Source organism: Mytilus californianus, unplaced genomic scaffold (assembly GCF_021869535.1).
Source record: "Mytilus californianus isolate M0D057914Y unplaced genomic scaffold, xbMytCali1.0.p SCAF_7, whole genome shotgun sequence".
Taxonomy (NCBI): Eukaryota; Metazoa; Mollusca; class Bivalvia; order Mytilida; family Mytilidae; genus Mytilus; species Mytilus californianus.
In genome coordinates, this window is record NW_026262723.1 from 11,350,950 (window position 1) to 11,370,876 (window position 19,927).

Sequence of the window (19,927 nt, forward strand, 5' to 3'; positions counted from 1 at the left end):
GGTTTAATCTATATAAAAGAAGAGAAACACTTATGAACCACACCAAAAAAAAAAAACGACAAGCACTGAACAACAGGCTCCGGACTTAGGAATTTAGTTTGTAACCCGGATTTGTTTATCATTCGATTTATGACTTTTGAACAGCGGTATACTACTATTGCCTTTATTTACAATTGTTCGAGGAAGTTATTAATTACGTCAAGATTTAGTGTTTATAATCATATCAAAATCACTGCACTTAATATTACTCCAATATCACTACCATGACTACGTTGCTCATTGTTAATAGTGGGTTTTAATTTATGTATGAAATTAGAATTTCCCACTACACAATTACGTTCTCATTCTTAACGTACAAAAATTGTCATATGTCATTCTGTCATGCATGTCAAATGAAAACAACTCAATGTATAAGGTAACATATTTGCATATGTATTTTTGTCTATTTAAGGATGGAAGTCAAACGACACCAGGTGAGTGTTGTAAAACTTGTAAAATAGCTTTTACATTTTATTTGTTCAAAGAAAACATTATGTAATTTCCTTCTCATTTCGGTTGGAACGTTTACCTTGATGGAAAGCTTCAGTGCCTTTTTATCATTGTATCTTTTTAATTCTCTGGGCAATATGCTTGTAGTAGATTGTATATTCAGTCAAATATTTTATCCCCTGATTTCGAATTAAAAAAGTATCTATGATATAGCAAATAACATTCTTCAAATTTTCAAAATATGGTCCGTCAAACATTTGACTACAAATATGTTCATGATAATTTTAAACAAAAGCTATTAAAAAAATACTCAAATTTCAACATTTAATAATGTCCGAGTGGCATACTCGATACAATTTTAAATATAAAGGCTTTTAACATAATACTTCCTGGTATGATATAAGTTTGTGTTATAGCACTTTTTCCTCGGCCATATAAGAAATCTTGAAAATGAAAATTTTAATTTTAAAACGACACATTTGTCAAATATGGACAAAAACTATGGACCAAGCATTTTTATAATGCATCATAGATTTGTGAAGAGGTAGATTAAAGAACGTAGTTATTGTCTCTTTTCAGCTTGCCCCCTTTTAGACTGTCGAAATAGTGGGTGCCAGTTCGGCTTCGAAACAGACAGAAATGGTTGTGATACATGCATTTGTAAAAATAGTAAGCGAAAAATTATATACTGACCATTAAAACAATAATAATAAAAAATATATATTCGGTTTGAGCGTTCCTGATGAAGCTAAATCCAGAAAAGCGCTTCGAACGCATGCAATTTATAACGTGTTGTTTTCATTTTTTTTGTAATGGCAATTATAAATAAAATTTATTTACTAATGGAATATTTATACAAGGAACGGAACGATGCATGTCATAAGCTATGAGGAATACATTTAATTGTAAGTATATTTATAGTATTAAAATATAAATCATTCGTAAATTCAGTTCCACTTTTTAAATCGTAAATACTGTGGATTTATTAAGTTTCGTGGATACTAATTTTCTTTGATAAAGTAAAAATATTTTTTTCGTTAAAATTTTATTGTTTTACAAAATTCTGCAAGTCAATTTACAATTTGTATTTTATTTAACATTTAAATTCACGGTTCACCTGTACCAACAAATCCACAAAAATTGGTATCCAAGGATATAAAATAAATCTACTGAATTCCAAAAAAAACGTTTCTAAATAAAACCATTTAGAAACATACAGATTAAACCAAAGGGCAATCAAATCTCATAAGTAATGAATCTATGTAAAACACAAAATCTCATAATACATGAATCTATGAAAAACACAAAATCTCATATTACATGAATTATATTTGCATGTTTTGTTAAAGGGGCATTAGCTACGAGATATAAAAAAATTATAATGAAAGTGAATTAGTGAAATAATAATTCGATTTTAGTATGTTGACAGCTAGTTGGTTTAATTTTTGTTAACATAAGCTACGAAACATTGCTGATGAATTATCCACTTGCAAGAGAATAACTCGACCTCATTGACTCCGTATTCATGTGACCTTTAGTTTAACCCCTTACCTAAAGATGGATTACGCAAAAACTAGGCGTGTTCAGCTATTAAAAGGAACAGAATGTCAATATTGAAAGTTAATCATGTTAAACAAAGGTAAACTATTCAGTTGACTGATTCGATCCACAAAAACTCATTCTTATACAATTAAAAACGATCATCAATATATTGTTTAACCCAAAATATGACATCAAACAGACCTAGACAGATCAAATTGCACGTGTTCGTTGTCTATTTGTATCTATATTCATGTTTATAGAGGGTTGTATGACCGTCGGCAGTCTATGGAGGTCACATCGGTGGTTAATTAGATGGCGTCTAAACTAAAACACATACGAAATGTTGATACATATTATCGAGTCCATGCATCATAAATTGCTTATTGTTGACTTTATATAATTTGGATATACGTTTTAGTATGTTATAAAACAAATATGAGCATTATAGTCAAATCGGTGAACATGAATTTGACAGCTAATGCCCCTTTAAGTTGTTGTTTGGTTCATATTCACAGGAAATATCCATTTAGTCACATATTCATATTGTCTTATTTTTGCATAATATTTAATAATAATTCTAACACTCTTAGGTCCCTGTCCTCAGTATGGACCCCCTCCACCAGGTTATTGTTCCAGACCAGGTGAAATATTCATAAAAGATGGAGTTAAATGTAACAGACCCCCTATACTATTTCCTTGTAATGGAGGTAATTTGTGAATTATATGTGATTCAATGTTTTTAGAGGTACCAAAAATTTCTTTGAACATTGTACTTTTATTTCAAAATAAGGGATCAGGTTTCCAAAGTATAAAGATATAACTTTTGTTTTTATTTTTTGTAAATGTAAGAAGACATTAGATAACGTTTTTTGTCATCGATGACATCTGCGTCCAAAAGCATAAATGAAACAGTGTAGTACAATGTATGCAGAATGCTTAAAGTCAATAATAAAACCGTTCTTACAAATATAATGTACTGTTTATTATTATATATTTCTACATTAATTTGTTTTTATATGTAAATCAGTAACGATCTATATTTGCTAGTATTGCATGAATTATGTATGTATATAGTATGTATCTAATAGAGTTGTTCCAATCTGAAAGAGGAAACACATACGTGACATGAAATTAGGGAACATTAGTTTTTGAATGATTAAGAAGATACATATCAAGGTGTTATACAAATACTGAGCTAAGCAAATGTAATTTAAAAGGAGCAAAACCAGGGGTGTCGGTAGGGTAATCATCTACTGCTATGGCTGCCTAAAACGCATCAAACGCCATGCGAATCTACACTCAGTCATCTCCAATATCGTGAATAGGACAATCGAAAAAATTACCAAACAGACGACTTGATAAGTATCTTAAGTATCTTAAGATCTTAGATCGCCAAAACATGTGGTAAGTGAGTTTAGACGCATACACATTGTATCATTCGTGATGTTGAGGTTATGAAAACGACATGGTATTGGTAGAATATTTGCATTGTTTTGACGTCTACTTTAGGATAAGTTTAAAGATAAGATTCGTTTATTATGACAAAATTTGTCACCTGTTTTACCCAATCACTATCATATTGTAAAAGGTTCACACAGTAAAAATGTTTGTTTTAATACAGGAAATCCTCACAAGCCTGGAAAGTGTCCACCAGTCAACCTAGCTGCTTTAACTTGTCTAGCAGGGGAACTTCCGAGGAAATGCAATACTGATCTCAGTTGTCCAGGAATACAGAAATGCTGCAGAAGATTATGTGAATTTGTTTGTTTAAATCCTACTCCAGTTAGTAAACCTGGCAAGTGTCCATTTGTTAATTTGGCTCTTGTAGATTGTTTCGCCGGTCCCTTGCATAGGGAATGTAATGATGATGGAAGTTGCCCAGGTACACAGAAATGCTGCAGAAGAGGATGTGCATTCGTTTGTAGAGATCCAGGTAATATTTTTGAGGCAGTTTCAATCAATATAACCTCTTGAACCTTTGTTTGACCAGTCTAAGACAGTCAGTCAGCATAGGAGTTATCACTTAACTGCAATTTACAAGACGAAAAAAGATATGTCTGTATTTTTTTTGTAAAGTAAAAATGAAACCCTCAGGCCTTCCCTAAAAATATCAATCATATTAAAATATCAATGTCTGATTTGCAGTAATAAAATGTTTATTTGTATATGGGATTTTTTTAAAGAGTAAAAGCAATCAAGTGGTCAATACGATTCAGAAAATTTAAAAGTTTCTGCTTTTGACATTTGATTTTCAGACAAATGTTGGAGCGACAATGAACGCACAATCACGTTTCTTGATAAGCATAAAACACACCATATTGTTTTCTATGCATACATTTAAAGCTTACATTTTAAGAAGGAATCTAATTTCCAAAAAATGTATGTCAAATAAGTATTTATGCGTTTTGTCATAATTCGTTATACGGTTGATTATCAATATACATTTCCTCAGATAGAATTTTCTTATACTTTGCTTAAACGTAGGTTTTCCCATACTTTTTCAAAAATTATTGGTCACCGTGCTAATGTTTAAGGTACAAGTCTACCAAAATTGACAAATTTGGCATTGATTATTCATGAAAAAATACATTTTTCTTGCAGTAAAAGAAATTCGTGAGATAAAAAATTTTGAAATAAAATAAGATGCTTTAAGAAATAAAAAAAAAAAACGGTGTCACCTAACTCGTATAAATAGTATCCTGAAAGAGTTATCTCCCCTTATATAATTCACGGAAAAGTTGAATATACAAACACAAATATTTGGTATTTGTTAACAGTCTTATACTCTTAGATCACTTATTTTTCTTATTTGAAAAAAAATCCCTAATCTATCTCAAAACTTGCAGATTTAAGCGAAGAGCAAGACCAATTGTATACTGCTACTTTACAATCAAAGAATGTGGTATAAATCTATCTTATATTACTCATGACGTGAATTTAGTTGATGTGGACATTTGAAGGAAATGCAAAATAATTATGAAGAATTTAGTTGATGTGGACATTTGAAGGAAATGTAAAATAATTATGAATGTAGCAGCCTTTTAAATGTTTCACGGCGTTGTTCGCTCCCAAAATTAGTGAAAATACAACATGTTCTACTTGAAAATAAAAAAATCAGGATCGGGATATGATATTCATAGAGGATTACATATGATGTTCATCAAACGAGTACATAATTTGTATGATAATAAAACAAACACATCTGTTATCAAAACTAAACTAATTAAAAGTGATATAGAAAATCGACAACCATTGACAAATTACGATAATGTTGAACGTTTTCGTCCATGTTATACTATGCGAAGGGGATACATATTGTTTTATAAGTATTCACTTGTCATTCTTCACCTAAACAATTCCATAGCCTACAGTTCAAATATAAAGTGTGTTTTCTGACATGGATAGTTCTCATCGGCCTGGTGTATGTCTAGCAGTTAACGTAGCTTCTATAATATGAGCAGCAGATGAACGCATGTGAAATGAATTAATATAACGCTCAGTGAAACAATATGGAAAAATACAGTGTCCGTTAATGTTGAAATGAGCATAGTGAACAGCACTCATTAATACAAAACAATTGAAATAGATTTATAAATGCTAGTATGAAATACCAAAATCCATATCCATTATCATCTTTAAATAAGATTTTCTAAAAACAGAGGAAAATAAAATAACAGTTGTTATTAAATAACAAGGTAATGTTGGACAATCTTAACTGTTAGATAAATGAGTAAATCTGAGTTTAACAACAATCATTCACCAGACATAGTTTTGAATGAAGTCTCTTTCGAGCATGCATGCTTCAAAACGAGCACATAGGTATGTCAACTATTTCCATGTCTCTTCTATTCCGTATCTACTTCACAAATAATAAATCATTGTCTTGAAGTATAGAGCCTAGGTACTGGTGTTGTTTATGTTGTTTATCATCTTAATTACGTGCTATAGTGTTCTTTTTTTATTTTTCTTACTCTATTTTCAACCTTGACTGTTTAGTCCTTTTGGGTAATATCCTATTGGCATGGCTGTAATTATATACCCCGCCATTGTGTTATTGTGTAATGGTCATTTTTTTGTAATCTTGTCTTTCATTTTTGTCGTATGTTTATTGTCTGTAGCGTGTCTATATGCCATTTTGTTGTTTTCTTTGTTGTTGTTGACATAGTTGTGCGTGTTTATAGGGATTAAGATATAACACAATGTTGACTGATATACCCCAATTTTTGCATTGTTAACCTATTATGTCTGTTTGATTTGCTCACACATTACGGTCAATATGAAGGAATTCTATTCAATTGTCATACAAGTGAGAGTTAAGCTAGCTATGAAACCAAGTTTAATCAACTATTTTCTACATAAGTAAATGCCTGTACCAAATCAGGAATATGAATTGTTGTGTTTGCGCTAGCTTTTGATTTTGACATTTGATAAAGGACTTTATGATTTGATTTTTCATTGAAATTCGGTATTTTTGTTATTTTACTTTTTTCTAGACATAAGACTTTCCTGATTTTAAAAACATGTTATAGCTTAATGTTCGGTGTGAGCCAAGGCTCCGTGTTGAAGGCAGTACTTTGACCAATAATTGTTTACTTTTTACACATTGTGACTTGGATGGATAGTTGTCTCATTGGCACTCATGCCACATCTTCTTATTTATATTTACTCTAATTTGTTTATGTAGGTTTATTATACAAGATTCAATGGGTTAATGTAATGTTTTATGTGAATATACTTTGTCTTTTAACACGCACATACTAATACAACAGGTGTTTTGGAAAATACTGTTATGAACTCCTCCCAAAATTGGTTATCTTTATTAATGAATTTTAGGAAATCCTTGTCCACCAGAACCAGTGTGTCCCACCTCACCTATTAGCCGAGGTCAATGTGAACCAAGCTGTAAATTTGATTATGAGACTTTAGACGGAGTCAGATGTAAGATTAGATGCACGCGGGGTCCACGGGGGCCTCCACTTGTGCCAGGACAGCCTTGTCCCCCAACAGGGGTAAGTAAGTACAGTCACAAGATAACTAAAGTAATTTAGCAATTGTTATCACATAGTCCGTTTTTATGTATGTTGACGTTTGTTTTTGTGGCAGTTCAATGTTTCTTTTGTTCTGTTTTGTTTCCACTTATAGTTGGTGTGGTTCCCTCAGTTTTGGTTTGTGACCCAGATTTGCTTCAGTCAAATCGATTTATGACTATTGAAAAGCGGTATACTACTATTGCCTTTATTTAATGAATTCTATTGTTCATTGTACAATATCTTTTTCTCATCAATATGCGCAAAAGTAAAAGTGTTGTAAACAAACAAATAATACATTGTAGGCCAAATTGACTTGAAACAAGGACGACACAATCTGTCGTAAATTTCGTGTATAAGCGTAAAGTTAATATTGAATATGAAATTTTTATATCTACATTATCGCTCATTCGATGCGTTTTTTGAATATTGAAGTAACTTTTACTTTTGCAGTTGTGCTGATCTTGATGTTGTTTTTTTTTTTATTTACTTAACATCACCATGTTTCTCTGTATCCTTGATTACTACATGTAAAATTTATTTATACTTACTTAGAAACAAATAACATAATTAAAGTATATACAATATAGGTGAAGAAACGAACGGCAGTCCGGTAATCATTTGACTCATTAAAACTGTTTAAATGCCTCTTCCATCTTCTCAAACATCAATTTGTACAAAAATATTTAAATGAAAATACGAAATATTTATTAATGAAATGCAAAAAAAAAAAAATAATGTATATACTTGCTTTGTATATTGAAATTAAAAAAAAAAGAAAAAATGAACAGAAAAGGTGAAAAATATATTATGATTAAACTCATAATAATCTTGTAATTGACCTTTATGATACTTTAGTGTCCTTTGTTTGGGCCTCCATCTGAACCTAGACCTACAGAACCAGAACCACCGGCACCGGCACCTCCACCACCACCACGTAAGTCAGATATTACAATTCATATCTTACATGTGTAACTTCTATTTCAATCAAAGATCATAAAAGATGTTAAGTTCAACATATTTATAAATACATTGTTATCAGAAAGAAAACATTTCAAGATATTTCAAAAACTGATTGAAATTATTTGAAATTGCTGAAGTGAAATTGAATACAGTTTCTTTATTCAAGTTCTACCAATTTCGCTTTGCCCAAAGACAAGCCACTCGTGCATAAGTAATGTCACGTAGTTTTTGGTTAGTTTGTGATACCGTAAATTGGGAAATTTTGGCGTCGGGATATTTTGGCGGTTTTCTATCTAAAGGCATGTGTTTTATTTATGTGTGTGTAATTTTGGTGCCTCGTCTAATTGATATGTTTAATTTTGGAACAACAGTAGTGAACAAGCTCATTCATATTTGCCTTTATTTACTCGTTTATTGACAAAATATCATTGTATTTCTCAAACTAGAAACACGACAAAGTTAACTTAATGAAGGAAGCGGATACGGATGAAATTGCAAATAATTCCGTATATCCCGGTTCAAAGCTGAAAGAAAATATGAAAGAAAATCTTAAACATTAAAAGAACGTTTTGAATAGATTATTTATTTTTTACAAATATCATATGAAACAAATTTTAATCATCTCTATTGCAGTACAGGTTAATCTATTGGCGATCAAAGATTTAAATTTTAATCCTTATGCCTCTGGAAGTACACGTTAATTAATTGAAGATAAAGGATTACAAGGAGTTTTGATATTCTAACTACCAATAACGGCGTCTAATCAGCAATAGCCTGGCATATTAACATGACATGTGTGAATAAAAATTCATGTTGTGTTTTCTTAACAATTTAAGAATATGTTGTTGTCCCCGCAGATAAAGCCCCAAACAACATCGTTTTTGTGTGTAAATATCATTACATAAATTGCTTGATAAATGAATTAGGTATTGACAATTCACTTGGAAACTCAACATATACCCTCACGACACTTACCAAAGAGGAAATCCTAGATAATCATAGGTCTGTTCTATGTTCCTTTGGAATTTCAACCAAAGACGAAGAACTGGATCTTCCATCACTGTATTGGATACCTAAACTACATAAGTGTCCTTACAAACAACGGTATATTGCTGGGTCTTCCAAGTGCTCCACGAAACCTCTTTCTAAATTATTAACATCTATTTTGTCAGCAATCAAAGCCGGGCTCCAAAGTTATTGTGAAACGGCCTATTCTAGAGGTGGCGTGAATCAGATGTGGATACTAAAAAATTCCAAAGATCTTTTAGAGTACATACAATCTAAGACTCTCTCATCTTGCAATAGTATTAAAACATTTGACTTTTCTACACTTTACACAAGTATTCCCCATTCCAAACTAAAAGACAAATTGAAAGAGTTGGTATTACTTTGTTTCATTAAAAAGAATGGCGAACGTAGATACAAGTATCTTGTCTTGGGGAGGGATAAATCCTACTTTGTAAAGAATCACTCTGATTCAAACAAAAAATTCTCTGAAACTGACATTATCAAGATGCTTCATTTCTTGATTGACAACATATTTGTTACGTTTGGAGGACGTGTTTTTCAACAGACTGTCGGAATTCCAATGGGAACCAATTGTGCCCCTCTTCTTGCCGACTTGTTTCTTTATTATTATGAGGCTGACTTTATACAGGAGCTTCTTAAGAAGAGAGATAAGAAGTTAGCAATATCCTTTAACTCTACGTTCCGCTATATAGATGATGTTCTCTCACTAAATAATACAAAATTTGGTGACTATGTTGAACGAATCTATCCCATCGAACTAGAGATAAAGGATACTACAGATACAGTTAAGTCTGCCTCATATCTTGACTTACATCTAGAAATTGACAATGAGGGTCGGTTGAAAACAAAACTTTACGACAAAAGAGATGATTTCAGCTTCCCAATTGTGAACTTTCCATTTCTATGTAGCAACATTCCAGCAGCGCCTGCATACGGAGTATATATCTCCCAATTGATACGATATTCCCGGGCTTGTGTTTCTTATCATGATTTCCTTGATAGAGGATTGCTGCTCACAAGGAAGCTATTAAACCAAGAGTTCCAAATGGTGAAGTTGAAGTCATCCCTTCGTAAATTTTACGGACGCCATCACGAGTTGGTTGACCGTTATGGAATAACCGTTTCACAGATGATATCGGATATGTTCCTTATGTCGTAACTACAATACCCTTCCCTTTTCACGAATGTGACTTACCGAATTAGAATTTTTACCGGATTTGTAATAACATAAGCAACTCGACGGGTGCCACATGTGGAGCAGGATGCTTACTCTTCCGGAGCACCTGAGATCACCCCCAGTTTTTGGTGGGATTCGTGTTGCTTAGTCTTTAGTTTTCTATGTTGTGTCATCTGTACTATTATTTGTCTGATTGTCTTTTTATTTTTGGCCATGACGTTGTCAGTTTGTTTCCGATCTATGAATTTGACTGTCCCTCTGGTATCTTTCGTCCCTCTTTTTTAAGAAAATTGACAATAAAGTAAAAACTATATAGTGTTGTTGTCAAATTATACCAGCTATTTATTTGCAGATTTAACTATGTATAGAATTGTAGAAAATATACGGAAGATATAATAACAAAAAATATTTTCCTCAACAATTAACATTACGATATAGTCGTACCGGTAAGCGAATTTGGCGTTTCAAAATTTAGTTTTTGCTTTATTTTCGTGTGTTTAATTTTGGCACTTTTATTGGAAGCACCAAATAAACCAAAATAAAACTATAACCAAAATAACTTAATTTATGGTATGTACAAATAGACGCAAAGCTGAAAACATTAAATTCTTTAAACATGTTAAACATAGAGGCAACCATGAGTTTGAACTGCTCACTTTGATGTAGATTGGCCGTAAAGAAAATATATTATTTTCATGTAAATCAAAGTAATAATATATGGGACATTGTAAATACATTGAAACACGATATCTGTATTGTCTTGTTTCATCTCCTTTCATCTGTTCTTAATTATCTTTCTTTACAGACCATCACATTACACTATTTCAAGTATCGTTTCAATTGTTTATATGAATATGCGGAAACGTTATGAGGTATATGACCAAACGAGACCTAACAAGATATTCTAAGGTCAACCCTTCCTGACGGAGATTGGAACACAGTGGCGAATTTAAAAAATGAGCTGATATACCCCCGGGGACAAACGGTCAACCTGATCTGATATCGACCCAGTCATAAAAAATGAAAATAATGATAATTTATACCTTTTGATGCATTCAAAGATCTTATCTAGATTTACCTCCATCGTAAACGTTGAAAGTTGGCAATCAATAAAATCGGTTTTTATAAGTATTACAATGCATTGATATTATTATCATTATTATTATAAAAACCGTATAAATATCCTGGTTGCGACATTGATTATGATCATTATTTCATTATGAATTGGATTGGATCCCAAAATATATATGAGGAATATGCATGATCAAGACAAGTTAAATAAAGACAGACATGCATAAATAAATGACACCCGAAATAAATCTTACTTGAATATCTGTGTTTATTTTAATTTTATACGTTCATAAATTAAAACAATAATCATGGTAGTTTGTCGATTTAAATCTCATAAACACATTAAGAAGACAATGCAAAGTAACAAACACAAACTGTATTGTATTAATGATAAACACAGAATCAGACTTGTATTGATCTATGTCATGTTTATATTTAAATTAATATAGCTCCTGCGGACAAACCTGGTGAATGTCCGTATTTTAACCCAGCGTCTACATCGTGTACACCTACTCGTCCGCCTTTATGTGGAAATGATGGAGATTGTCCAGGAGAAAAGAAGTGCTGTAAGGCATGTGGAATCGGCTGCCTAAATCCAGGTATTTAAAAGCATACATACATCCATCTCAATTTGTCTTTTAGTATTATTTATTTAAATGAACATATTGTACAATATAAAATCAACTATTTATTTCTCAAATAATGTGATTAGCTTTCTTTTTTTATGTCTAACCAACGAATTTCTATAGTAGGAATAGTTATCAACGGTACCAGGCTTATAACTTATAATAATTCTATCGTCGGAAGGATAAAATCCCGTCGTATCATACTATACCAAGTGCATGCGATATGTAAACACAATATGATAGGACAGAGGGGATGTTACTGCTGAAAATGGGAAATTGACAATTGGAACGTTAAAATCTTCGTGTTTGTTATATATGCTAGCTTGGTCCATCTGTTTGAATACAGAGAAAAAGATCAAGATATAGAGACATTTAAGTTGCAGAAGTATCGGTTATCTCAAGTTGGGATATTTGAGTTGTAACCACTCACTAAAATGCAGCTGCTAAAATGTGGATTTTTGAGCGACAGGACATCATCAATATAAAATTGGTGAAAACAGGTTCATTGTTGTAATCATATATACATTGTATGTTACACTTTATTGTTTTTTTTCAACTTTCCTGCGTTTCCAATGACGCAATATGACAATTAACATTTGATTGTTCACATAATTATGTCAGTATAACGGAACTATAAACAAATTTATACACAACTCTAATCTTGCAACACCTTTCCGTAGACAAAAGAAAGGCTACTGGACTCGAAATTTGAGAACTGCGACACCATATGGTTGGAATGACAAAATTGATGGTATGGGTTTTCTATTTACTCCTTCCGGTAGCTCAGTGAATGTGATCAACATTTTTAACTGTACTCCTCGACGTAGACGCAGTCATGGTCATCGTCACCTAATCTCCATGCTGCTATTTATACAAAAGCCGTTGGGTATTCATCACATTCGCAATAACCATTATTCATTACCCCATTCAGAACTTCATAACCTGTACAACGTATGTTTTTAGAGAACACTGTTAGAAACCCACATTCAGATGAATACGAACTGGAATCTTCGATATTGGCAGTCACAGACTTTTCAAACCAATTCACATTCGAAAAGATGAAGAGGAGAAATTTTACTTTCTGAAAGTGCCCTAATCATGCTTTTCTAACAAGGGGTTCTAGGCCATCAACTTGGGCAATATCCTGCATCGTAAATTAATTCACTCGAAAACATCTTAAAGACCAGTATGTACCGTTCATGTCTTATACTATTACCAATTGCAACTAAAATTTCAATTACAAACTCGTGTTGCAGGATCTCAATATTGACGACTTCAAGTATAAACTTCCGGATTTTACCTTTGCTAGTTCCCCATTCATATACCATCCGACTGGCCACTTTTTTACTGGTAATATTACCATTTTTAATCAATATCACTTCTCTCAAAATGTGTTATCCAAACGCCCGAAATATCGTGAGCCTAATTCCATCATTTGGAAACACTACTTCAAAATATTAATGCATTCAGTCGAGGATTATGCCAGGCAATGGAGTAAACGCGTTAATGAACTGAATGGGTCTATAAATACACATTCGACATCATGCTACAGACCCAAATGTGTCAAAACAACTATCCTACCTCCATGACAAATATATTGTTGTTCCCGCAGATAAAACCAAAAACAACAAAATTCTTGTTTATAAATCACATTACATAAACTGCTTTTAAAAATGAATAAGGTATTCGCAATTCGCTTGGAAACTCAACATATATCACCATGTCACTTACATATGGAAGAAATCCTGGATACTCATAGTTCTAATTTCCCTTTGAATTTCAAAGATGAAGAACTGGATCTTCCTTTACAAAATTTGATACCTCAATGACATTAGTGTCGGAACCAACAACGTTATATAACTAAATCTTTCAAGTGCTTCACGAAAACTCCTTCTAAACTATTAACATCAAGTGTTTCATCAATCAAAGCCGGGTTCAAAAGGTATTGTGACACTAACTATTCTAGCGGTGGCACCAACCGTGATCGTCTTCTTGCCGACTTGATCCTTTATTCATATGAGGCTGACTTCATACATGAGCTTCTTAAGAAAAAAGAAAAAAATGGCATTATCCGTCAACTTCACTTTCCGCTATATATATTATGTTCTCTCACTAAAAATTTCCAATTTTGGTGGATGACTATGTTGACCGCATCTATCCCATCGATCTTGAGAAAGAGGATACAACAGATACATTTAAGGCTTTCTGATAACTTGACTTACATCTAGAAAACAAGAGGCTCTTAAGAGCCTGTGTCGCACACCTTGGTCTATGTGCATATTAAACAAAGGACACAGATGGATTCATGACAGAATTGCGTTTTGGTGATGGTGATGTGTTTGTAGATCTTACTTTACTGAACATTCTTGATGCTTACAATTATCTCTATCTATAATGAACTTGGCCCAGTAGTTTCAGTGGAAATTATTTTGTAAAAATTTACAAAATTTATGAAAATTGTTAAAAATTGATTATAAAGGACAATAACTCCTTAAGGGGTCAATTGACCATTTTGATCATGTTGACTTATTTGTAGGTCTTACTTTGCTGTACATTATTGCTGTTTACAGTTTATCTCTATCTATAATAATATTCAAGATAATAACCAATAGCTGAAAAAAATTCTAAAAATTACCAATTCAGGGGCAGCAACCCAACAATGGATTGCCTGAATGGTCTGAAAATTTAAGGGCAGATAAATCTTGACCTAATGAACAATTTTGTTTTTGAAAGGTTTGCTTGAAATGCTTTGGGTTTAGATATATAAGCCAAAAACTGCATTTTACCCTATGTACTATTATTAGCCATGTCGGCCATCTCGGTTCGCGGGCGGGGTCAATAATTCAAGATAATAACCAATAGCTGAAAAAAATTCTAAAATTTACCAATTCAGGGGCAGCAACCCAACAATGGATTGCCTGAATGGTCTGAAAATTTAAGGGCAGATAGATCTTGACCTAATGAACAATTTTGTTTTTGAAAGGTTTGCTTGAAATGCTTTGGGTTTAGATATATAAGCCAAAAACTGCATTTTACCCTATGTACTATTATTAGCCATGTCGGCCATCTCGGTTCGCGGGCGGGGTCAATAATTCAAGATAATAACCAATAGCTGAAAAAAATTCTAAAAATTACCAATTCAGGGGCAGCAACCCAACAATGGATTGCCTGAATGGTCTGAAAATTTAAGGGCAGATAGATCTTGACCTAATGAACAATTTTGTTTTTGAAAGGTTTGCTTGAAATGCTTTGTGTTTAGATATATAAGCCAAAAACTGCATTTTACCCTATGTACTATTATTAGCCATGTCGGCCATCTCGGTTCGCGGGCGGGGTCAATAATTCAAGATAATAACCAATAGCTGAAAAAAATTCTAAAAATTACCAATTCAGGGGCAGCAACCCAACAATGGATTGCCTGAATGGTCTGAAAATTTAAGGGCAGATAGATCTTGACCTAATAAACAATTTTGTTTTTGAAAGGTTTGCTTGAAATGCTTTGGGTTTAGATATATAAGCCAAAAACTGCATTTTACCCTATGTACTATTATTAGCCATGTCGGCCATCTCGGTTCGCGGGCGGGGTCAATAATTCAAGATAATAACCAATAGCTGAAAAAAATTCTAAAAATTACCAATTCAGGGGCAGCAACCCAACAATGGATTGCCTGAATGGTCTGAAAATTTAAGGGCAGATAGATCTTGACCTAATGAACAATTTTGTTTTTGAAAGGTTTGCTTGAAATGCTTTGGGTTTAGATATATAAGCCAAAAACTGCATTTTACCCTATGTACTATTATTAGCCATGTCGGCCATCTCGGTTCGCGGGCGGGGTCATCAGACACAATTTTTAAACTACATAACCTGATGATGATTGTTTACAACTTGGTTAAATTCATTTTAGTAGTAGTGTAGAGGAAAAGATTTTTGTAAAAAATAACAAAAATTTACGAAAAAATGTTAAACATTTACTATAAAAGGGCAATAACTCCTTAAGGGGTCAACTAACCATTTTGGTCATGTTCACTTATTTGTAGAACTTACTATGCTGAACATTATTGCTGTTTACAGTTTATCTCTACCTATAATATTATTCAAGATAATAACCAAATACGGCAAAATTTCCTTAAAATTACTAATTCAGAGGCAGCAACCTAACAATGGGTTGTCCGATTCATCTGAAAATTTCAGAGCAGATAGATTTTGACCTGATAAACATTTTTACCCCATGTCAGATTTGCTCTCAATGCTTTGGTTTCAGATATATAAGCCAAAATCTACATTATACCCCTATGTTCTATTTTTAGCCATGGCGGCCATCTTGGTTGATTGGCCGGGTTTCCGGACACATTTTTTAAAAAAGATACCCTAATGATGATTGTGGTCAAGTTTGGTTAAATTTGGCCGAGTAGTTTCAGAGGAGAAGATTTTTGTAAAAGTTTACGGACGACGGACGACGGACGCCAAGTGATGAGAAAAGCTCAGTTGGCCCTGTGGGCCAGGTGAGCTAAAAATGAAAACAACACGTTATAAATTTCATGCGTCCGAAGCGCTTTTCTGGATTCACCTTCATCAGGAACGCCCAAAGCGAAATTGACAATGAGGGTTGGTTAAAAACTCAACGACACAAAAAAATCATTTTAGCTTCCCCATTGTAAACTGTCCATTTCTAAATAGCAACAATCTAGCAGCACCTGCATATGGTGTATATACCTACCAGTTGATACGATATTCCAGGACTTGTATTTCCTATCATACTTTCCTTGATAAGGAAGATATTAAACCAAGACTTCCAAGTAGTGAAGTTAAAAATCACTTCGTAAATTTTACGCACGCCATCACGAGCTCGTGACCGTTATAGAATATCTGTTTCACAGATGACGATGGGTAGGTTCCAATTGTCGTAACCACAATCCCGTCCTTTTTTCCACGAATGTGACCTACCGAATTAGAATTATCACCGGGTCTGTATTTATATGAGCAACACGATGGGTGCCACACGTGGAGCATGAATTGCTCACCCATCGAGAGCACCTGAGATCGGCCCTGGTTTTGGGTTGGATTCGTGTTTCTCAGTCTCGACTTTTCGACTTGTGAGTTTGTATGTCCCTTTGGTATCTTTCGCCTCTCTTTTGTTATTTAACGAAAAATAAAAGAATACAATAAAAGGTTACAATACACTTTGATAAACTGTTCAGGAAACGGTAATGTTAGCAAATTGTTGTATTTTGAGGAAATCCTTGTCCACGAGAACCAGTATGTCCAGCAGCAGCTGTCATACCAGGTCAATGTGAACCGATGTGTGTGTTCGAGTATGAGACTACTGTGAATGGAGTCAGATGTAAGGTTAGATGCACACGAGGTCCCCGGGGTCCTCCACCTGGGCCAGGACAGCCTTGTCCCCCAACAGGGGTGAGTAAATACAGTCACAATTTACTGATGGTAATTTGTTGCATTAATTGTAGATAAATGGAAACACAAAACAAATATATTTATAGAAGATATACGTAAAATTCACTGGACACAAGGATTTCAAAATCTTGTGAATAACCACGATTGTTTTGATATTATTATTTTTTTAAACTAAGGGTTATCAAAAAATCTCACTTCCGATCATTTTGATCCGTATTTGGAAAATTTAAGTATTTTGTACTTGTGATAGTTTTGATTTTCTGTTGTACTAAATATGATCATGGCTTAGAGTATTCAAGAATACATGTATATCAAGAAATGCTTTTTTCTTTATAAACAGTTAATTATATTATGTAGTTGAAGAAACATGAACTGTTTCGGTAAAATGTGACTCTGTAAAACTGTTTTAATGTATAAAAGTAATACGTTAATTGTACTTTTTGAATGTTTTACTTGATACTGAATTACTTATATAAAGGGATATATAATTGAAGCTGTATATCAAATAAATTATTTGCAGAAAAAGAACAATAAAATATTTGAATTTGAGATAAAAAAAAATTGCAAAAGGAGAGTTAAATAGATAAAAGTTGCACATCACTCCGAGTTTGCGGTGTGGTTCGTGTTTCACATTCTTTATTTGTTTTTGATGTACTATACTGTAAACTGTTGTTTTTCTATTCGTCGTTTTTCGTTTTTGTCATGATAAGCTCAGTCTTTCATCGACTAAGGAGTATGGTTTCTCTCTTTGTTATCTTCAAATGTTTTTTTTGTGTATATTTCGTTTGTATTTCTATTCATGTTGAGTTTTGGTATAATGTTATTTTAACAGTTGCCTGTGAGTTGTGTTTTTTCCATCAACGTGTTACTTTAATTCAGAGACATTACTTTCATGATATTATATTGAAAAGAAAATGAACGGATATATATAATGTTCATGATATTGAACTCTGTGATATTCTAGTGTCCTTTGATTGGTCCTCCAACCGGTCCTATAAGTAGACCGCCTGCACCTGCACCTGCACCTGTACCACGTAAGTCAAAACACCACAATGTATAGCTCACATGTATCACTTTAAGAGCGACTACATGTTCTCATTAAACAGTAAAAATAGGAATCAAAGAGAATGAAAGATATCAAGGGGGCAACTCAAAATGAGATTTTCTAAGAAAACAGCCGTGGTAACAGCGTGATTACAAATGATAACGACAAAACATAACAAAACACAGGAAAACTTAAGATTGAGATTTTATACAAACTTCCTTAAAGAGAAAAAGAAAATCATCTTTCAATGGTCTTCATTTTACTTTGAATATTTTGATAACGTCATTGTCATATTTACGCGTTGAGTGCTTGCATCACAAATATCCCATTAAACTTGAAATTAAGATTACTGGCAACATTAGATGAATTGTTTCAAATTGGCGTGTTCTTCTTGATATTGAAAAAGATGGAAAATTTCTAACAATTGCCAATGAGTAGACTTATATGGCAATTTTAGCTGCCCATTTTCAAAATCGCATTTCTCACCAGTAACATTCGCTGTTCCTCACATGAAGGCGTTTTCATATTTCATCTGAAGCGTAAAATACACGTGCATGTTCAGTTTTTAAGTTAATAACGTTAGTTTGTTTTATCTTATCATGCATGAATACTAGAATTTTATTTATTTTTTTTGGAATGCATTCGAATGCAAAACTTTGCTTTCATATTGTGGTTTGAGCGTTCCTGGCTAAAGTAAATTTAGCAACACACTTTGATCTGTAAAGTATGTACACTCAATGCAATTTTAGAAACAATGGTTTGCAATATGTGTAAACATGGCGAAAACACCAAAGAAACACAATTAAATAATATTAGAACGGAAATGAAATATTATCATCTGAAAGGATTATAACACCTATCATTTTCGAAGAATGCGCACACCGCCAGATTGAAAAAAATGTGGGAAAAGGAACTATAGCATGAATAATGTTATGTAGATATAAGAAGATGTGGTATGAGTGCCAATGAGACAACTCTCTATCCAAGTCAAAATTTATAAAAGTAAACTATTATAGGTCAAAGTACGGTCTTCAACACGGAGCCTTGGCTCACACCGAACAGCAAGCTATAAAGGGCCCCCAAAAAAACTGGTGTAAAACCATTTAAACGGGAAAACCAACGGTCTAATCTATATAAAAAAACGAGAAACGAGAAACACTTATGAACCACATCAACAAACGACAACTACTAAACATCAGATTCTTATGTCGTTTTTTATTTCAAGTAAGGTGATTTCAATGTTAATTTTTCCTTTACTCAGCTTCAACAGAGTGTCCACCTGTCTGTGCCATATTTTGTCCATATGGTAATGTGCTGGATAAGAATAATTGTCCAATATGTGAATGTAAAACAGGTAACCCTTTATATATTTGATATATGATTGAGATTTAAAACAAAATTTTGGAATGTTTTGTGAGTGTTGTCCACCAATCAAAAATACGGAATATATATGCATGTATGTTCTTTTGCTTTTGGTGTGTCTTTGCTGTGTATGTCATGGATGGATACCCCTTATCGTTTGTTTTTTCTATTATGTAAAATAAT

General features: G+C 33.0%; 1 protein-coding gene across 3 annotated transcripts in view; it reads left to right on the forward strand.

The window, feature by feature from the left end:
• The window catches only part of LOC127708339 (kielin/chordin-like protein), a 52,404-nt gene that overhangs the window by 14,900 nt on the left and 17,577 nt on the right, over positions 1–19,927 (forward strand). For 2 of the 3 annotated variants that reach the window (XM_052213192.1, XM_052213193.1), the window contains exons 6-12: positions 452–473; positions 1,069–1,158; positions 2,622–2,738; positions 3,653–3,964; positions 6,865–7,040; positions 18,302–18,371; positions 19,644–19,736. In XM_052213192.1, the coding sequence (XP_052069152.1) occupies positions 452–473; positions 1,069–1,158; positions 2,622–2,738; positions 3,653–3,964; positions 6,865–7,040; positions 18,302–18,371; positions 19,644–19,736 (880 nt within the window). The remainder of the gene's footprint in view (positions 1–451; positions 474–1,068; positions 1,159–2,621; positions 2,739–3,652; positions 3,965–6,864; positions 7,041–18,301; positions 18,372–19,643; positions 19,737–19,927) is intronic. The other variant, XM_052213194.1, reaches the window with a different exon arrangement.